Genomic DNA, 6,952 nt, shown 5'->3' with positions numbered 1-6,952 from the left:
TCTCTCTCTCTCTCAATTCTTTATTCTCTCTCTAAAAAAAAACTGTCATTTTCAAACAGATTGATTTAGGATCAAATGCTGTGAAATCAGATAAAAAGAAATAAAAAACAGTTAAGCTCAAACACACAAACAGAAAAACACAAAAACTGATGAGAAATTAGAAAAACGATGAAAAACTGTAAAAAATCAGTAAAAACAGTCAAGACTGTTAAAAACTGTTAAAAACAGTCAAAAGCAGTTACAACTGATAAGAAACAGTTTATGCGACGAAAAATAGTTCAAACATACTCAAACAGTTTAAACACTGAACCAAAACAAATAAAACAGTTAAAATCAGTAGAATTTTCAAAATTCAGCAAATCCGGAAGAACCTTAGTAAGAGAAATTCCTAATCCGACTAAGCCTATATATGAGGAATCCTTGAATCGAAAAAAGCTAAAATTCACCTAAGTCTTGGCCGAGAAAAACTAGTAATCCGGACACGGGATCAGATGAGGTTGACTGAGAAAAGATGATCACCACTAAGTGTACGCGAGGAATCAGTGTAACACCAAATCGCTTGATCAAGAAAGAAACTCCGGACAATGCAATGTCCGGATTAGGATACTAGAAATATTGATTTGCGACTTAGGAAGCCAAGCTCAGACAAACACGGACAAACAATGATCGATGACTTTGAGTCCGACTAAGCTCGGACAAGCCTTGAACGATTATTCAAGCGATATTGCTAATCCGGTCACCAAGACAAACTGCCTAATCCGGCCAAACCCTGTAAGCTATGAACGATGAAGTTCCTAATCTGCTCAAACCCTGTAAGATTTATACCCTTATCCTTTGTCCGAAAACAGCCTAATTCTCCTACTCCTTGAACGATTTACAGCCTTATCCGCCTATACCTTGATCGATTTACAGGTTAATCCTCTTACACCTTATGCGATTTACAGGATAATCCGCCTACACCTTATGTGATTAAGTCCCTAGTCCGCTCAAGTTATGTGCGATGTACTCTCTAAATCGCTTAATCTATGTGCGTTGAACTCTCTAAATCGCTCAAGCTATGCGTGAGGAACTCTCTAAATCGCTCAAGCTATGTGCGAGGAACAAACTAATCCGGCTAAGGTATGTCCGATTAACAACCTAAATCGACTAAGCTTTGTGCGATGAAAAGATATCCGAACACAACTCAAGTGACTAGTCAAGCAATATAGCGAAATCCGGTCACAAAGCAAGTGAAATGTCAAGCAATATATGTAAACCAATCAACAAGCAAAGGTATGAGCCAAGAGATTTGAGAAGTCCGGTCATCAAGTCATCAATGCAACAAGTGATTTATGCACAATCAGGTTACAAGCTAATCAACAATGCCAAGCGATTTAACAAGAAAGGATACCAACCAACATTCATAATCCGATCAAAATCAACAAACACAAAAACTACAAAAATTCAATAAAAAAATGAATCAAAATCTAAATTTCTTTTTTAAACTTTTCCATGAACGCCAAAAATTTTAAAACACTAATTTCATCAGATTTTGAAAACGGATGATCAAATCACTAAAAATTTATGAATAACAAAGATTGACAACGAAATTATGAACAGTTTGATCAAAGATTTAACACAAAAACACACTATTTTCACAAATTTTCGGATCAAATTCTTAAAAAAATGAAGAACACTTATGAAGAACACTATGAACAGAAGTTAAAATTCCAGATAGTTTCTTCAAAAGTTGTGATTTCTTCATGTGATTTCACTACATTCCTGCTCGGATACCAAATGTAGATCCCTAACAATCAATCTTCAAGATAATCTTCATGATTTCCATGGAAGATCTGATTATTGCATTAAGAACACTACGAGAGAGTAGAGAGAGAAAATCAAATATTCTAATCTTGGTCAAACCTTCTTATTACGTAAATGAATATTACAATTGAATTCCTACTCAAATTACAAAGACTTACCCTTTATATAGGGTCAAACTAAAGCTCAGTCAAAGTCAAACTAACAATTACAAAGTCTAACACGATGTCTATTTTATTTATAGACAATATTTATCTTTCAAGACGAATACAATATTGCACTGAATTTTAGTCCTAACACTTTCTGATCTTTCGCTCCATCATATCTCCAAGTAGATCACTATTTAGCCAAGTTCTTAGACACTCTAAGTGATCTATGGGACAGAATGGAACTCGGATACTCACTGAAACCTGTATTCATCGTCAGAGTCTATGAACATAAGTCCATACTCAAGTTTCACGTGTTTAGTGTTGGGAATGTAAGGACCCTTCGCTGCCAGTGACAGGTTCAACAATAAGAGATGTGGCTTCTTTCGATCTTTTAGAAGTTCATCCAGAGCGAATTTTGTCGTGTGCTTGTTCTTGTGGGATGGACCTTATTCAGGTTCTGAAAGGTGTTTTCTTCGAGAGGACGACTTGTTTTACAAAGGAGGGATTTCGATGATCTTGGAAACCTTCTTGAATAATTCATTCAGAATATATTTAATCACAGGCTTGTGCTTGGATTTGGATCTCTGAATAGCCTGTCGAATCTCCACCTACTAATAGAAGCCATACTGACCGAGGTATAAAGGATACTCGGTGATAACATCTTGATTCTCTCAGAAAATGACCATTGAGACTAGGAGGCCACAATCCTTCATTTGTCTGATGATGGTGACATTTGAGATATTGTAGGGACTTATCCTTTTTTCGATCATTTCCATGCACTAGTTCAGATCTTGATCTTTCAGCGTAAGTGCAAATTGATGTTCTTGTTAAACTCTCTACAATAGTTAGGCTTGAGCTTTGAGTGGATCTTTGTTCTTAAGGTTCCCTTTTGCTAGAGCTTAGGCATCTAGAGTCTTGGCTAACTCTAGACTGCCTATCAGTTGTTGTAAATGTAGCTTCAACTCTTCTTCAGCCTTCAGGGACTCTTCTCGTTCAGCATCAATGAGGAAATTGAACTTGCCACAACCAGAGTTACGAAGAGAGATTTTTCCTCTTATTTGGTAGAATTGATTTATCAGCTGAATCCTCCTCTGGTCTTCATCAGCTTCTGAACACTCCGGTTGTCTAGGCGATTCCCTGAGTGTTGGAAATGTAGCTTCACTTTCATATGTGCTTTCATAGATGTGATATGTGTTGATAGACCAATAGGGTTTGTTGATGCAAATAGAATTGGAGGATTAGAGGGTTCAACATCTGAGGGAAGAGATACATACCTTGAGAAGTTTGCATCTTCAGACTGGCTGACTTCCCTCAGAACAATCTCCAGATTGTCTTCAACCACTCCATTGCCTTTATCTATAGAGTGCTGGTTCCCTGAAGCTAAAGGTCTCTCCCCATGGGAATCTGTTCCCATATGGAGATTCCTTTCATTATTGGTTGTCTTGGGATGACTTAGATGCAAAAGTCATCATCGTCGTCATAATCTTCATCATCATCGCCAAGATCATTGCCGACATTAGGTAGTTGAGGTTCACCGCCCTCATCTTCATCATCGTCTTCTTCATCATCATTATCACTAGCATTTAGCAATACAGAGTTTGAGGGATGGTCTTCTTTATCTACATGAGCGACCACGACATCATCATCGTCTTCATCGTTAATGACATACTTAATGGCAGGGATGAGAGCATCTGCATGAGGGATTAAAGCAGCAACATCATCAGCAGTCTCCTCTTCAGCAAAAAAATTTTCTACCTCTTTATCTTTCTCCTATAACACCTCATACTCCACATTTTCATATAACATATAATTCCAATAAAAGAAATATAGATTACACCACATTGGTCCCTATAGTAAAAGGATTCTATATGTATAAAATTAGCATATGAAAAATTCCAAAAGAATATCCTTAGCAACTTATAACTTCAAAATATACAGGCATCAGGCTGATCTTCATAAAGTAGATAACACATAAGGAAAATAATTATATTTTCCCCTTCCCCTTATTATCCCGAGACCCCGCAGTTCCTGGAATTCACATTTTTTAAATACAAAAATGAGGGTTAGATCGGAAGGTCTAGTGAGAAATCCCTTATTTGCAAATGCAGGGTGAAGATCACTAAAACCTAATAAAACATCTTTTATATAGAGATAAATGGTTTTTAGAGAAAACAAGCAAATCTGTTTCTTAACTAAAATATAAAACCAACAGATTGCTACAACACCTAGCACAAATGTAACATCTTGGAACTCAAAATCTCTTAACAGATTTGCAATAAAACTCCTCTGGCTCAAAGGGCCAGAGCTCTTCTGCCCTTGATTACTAGAGCCTCTGGTTCTACTGACCAGAGCCGATTTACTTAAACCAATCGATACTCAACCATAGACCCTCTGACCAACACAGTCTCTGGTGCAAAAAGGACCTACCTTATTTTTTTAACGATAAATAAGTTAGAACTAGAGCTCCTCTGGTTCTGGTTTTATTTATAAAAAAAATTTAAAAGACAGAGCTCTGATACATAACTCAGATATATTGATACAAAAATCATTTTTAAGATACAGAGCCTCTGGTTCATAAAATCCTGAAACACTTGTCTTCCACATGACTAGAGGTACCTCTGGTCCTTTTCAAAGTCCAACCAGAGGCCCTCTGTATCATTCTCACACATTCAAACATGATAAAAACCTTTTGGAAATCATAGGCAATTAATGCCTCTGGTTATAAATGATTTCCCTTTCTCAGTTACATCAGTGTTATTATTTCTAAAGAGAACAGTACCTCCAAATCATCAAGCCAAGAGAAATGCTGATTTAGAATTATTGCATCTGATAATAATAATAACAAGAGTTATAATATTAACCATACCAGCAATTGCCATTCTTATATCCACATGTACACTGTTGGTCCCATTAGGGTCTACAAGATGTGTACAACAATTTGTAGAAGGGGGGGGGGGATGAATACAAACACGGAAAACTTTTCAAATTTAAAATATATATTGATAAAGAAGGATCAATACAAATTTTATAAGATTGTTTGCAGAAAGATAAGGTAAATAAAAGTTATCTAAACAATCTAAAGTTACACACTAATTCTTAGCAAATAAAGAAAAGATTTTCTGTTAAAGACTTGTAATAAAGTAAGTTCTATGTAAGAAAAAACTATTTAGAATACAACAAAGAGATTCTAACTTGCTCTTGAAGAGGAGCGTTTTTGTTCTTAGATGTGTGTTCTTTTACTTAATTGTAAGTAAGTTCCGAGTAAGGAGTAAGATTATCTCTGCATGGAGATATAACACATATATTTATACCCATTGCATTAAATGCACATTTAATGCAACGTGGTAGGGTTAGAACTGTCACACCCCGCTAAAGCGGAAACACGAGATGTAACAGGCAAGCGAGTCATAGCAACAGTTAATAAATAACACCATTCCGAGTTGTGCATAAACAAATCAAGTTTATCGACATAACCGAAATTAGAATGAATACAACTTTTCCCAAAATACTTCAATTTCGGACTTAATCGATCTTGCCACGAGTATGCTCCCAAAACATATTCAACCAACCTTACTTAAATCCTGAAAAGCATGAAATAAAACATGGTCAACTACAAAGAGTTGGTAAGCTCACGGGTTTCCAAATGCATAAAACATTTCAATGCATAAACCAAATATTTGCAAACTTTTGCGAATTCTTTGCACTTAATAAATGTAAATCTTTCACGATGTAAAACTTGAGACGCTACTGAGCCTTACCTGACCAACTTGCCCTATTAATTTACGAACAACCATAGGTAGCCCGTACACTACTTAGGTCCCACAGTTTGTAGAAGTACAAATTCAGCGGTGGTCCAAATTCCATTTGATTAGACAAGAAACATAGGTAATGTGCACCCCTTTCTGGGTGGGACTGTCAACACAATAGCGGCTATCCACAATACCACGGCCCGGGGATGTACCTGAGTTAACAAGTAGCGTTTACGAACGGAGACTTTTATTTGGAAAATATACTCCCAAGCACATCAATTTAGCATTTATTCCAAGTGCAATAACAGTTAACAAAAATAACTTAGAAAACCCGACTAAGCAGTTCCTTAGTCYAGAGGTTTCAAGCAAAACTTGACTAAGCAGTTCCTTAGTCCAAAGGTTTTGAGCAAAGCATCGACTAAACAGTTCTTTAGTCCCAAGGTTTCACATATTATAAACATGCATAGTTTGCTCAATCTCATGCTTTTCCCCCATAAAACAATCAAAAAGCAGTAAAAGTGGGGCCGTAAGAACTCACTAGTTTGATGATGAATATCCAGAGGTTGCCCTTAGAAGCTTTCAAAGCTCGCCCGACCTTCCTATACAGACCATCAACCAGCACTTAATTTTACTTAAGGGTTTCTTGCCCAAGATAAAGCAAAGTTGCTTTCAATGCAATGCCATCAAGGTTTTTATAAAATAAAGCCGATATTTTTATTATTTATTTTTAAAAAGGAACCTTCCAGAAATCCACCTAATGACATCATTTTAAGTCATCCAAAACAATGATGACAACCGTCAATTTCTAATATCAAGAATATTTAAGTGGGTTTGAGTCTCTTCTTAAATACCCTACAATCTTGAGTCACACGCCTCCAAAACAGATTGCATGCACCAAAAATGACAGCAATGATAGGGAGGGGTCTTAAGCTCATCATTTTCAAGAATTTAAACTCTAGTTTGAGTCATCATCCTCGAACAAACTCCAGAAAAATATTTTCCGATTCCAACGAGTTTTAAAGATAATAAATCTGATTAAAGATGCATGCAAGATCCTACCATACTTAAAATATGATCAGACCTCACATGCAAGGACTCTCTCCTACTTTCTTAGAGATTAAAGAACATGGATCACAGATTATCACCCTTTCGAAGTCATTTGCAGGTCTTCGATGAACAATCTCCCCTCTTTAATTCTCATAAATTTACTAGAGGATCGAGTAGGTGAAGAAGGATGAAAACTTTTGAATTTTT

At 36.3% G+C, this 6,952-nt stretch overlaps 1 protein-coding gene across 1 annotated transcript in view; it reads right to left on the bottom strand.

Moving 5' to 3' along the window:
• Positions 1-3,401: 3,401 nt before the first annotated feature.
• The window catches only part of LOC112499866 (calsequestrin-1-like), a 7,866-nt gene continuing 4,315 nt past the window's right edge, over positions 3,402-6,952 (bottom strand). Inside the window, exon 2 of the mRNA XM_025103139.1 lies at positions 3,402-3,719. Within this exon, the coding sequence (XP_024958907.1) occupies positions 3,402-3,719 (318 nt within the window). The remainder of the gene's footprint in view (positions 3,720-6,952) is intronic.

The sequence above is a fragment of the Cynara cardunculus genome (genome assembly GCF_001531365.2).
Source record: "Cynara cardunculus var. scolymus isolate 2C chromosome LG 17, CcrdV1, whole genome shotgun sequence".
Classification (NCBI taxonomy): Eukaryota; Viridiplantae; Streptophyta; class Magnoliopsida; order Asterales; family Asteraceae; genus Cynara; species Cynara cardunculus.
The sequence above is the reverse complement of the archived record's forward strand: the minus strand, read 5'-3'. Positions and strand labels throughout refer to the sequence as shown.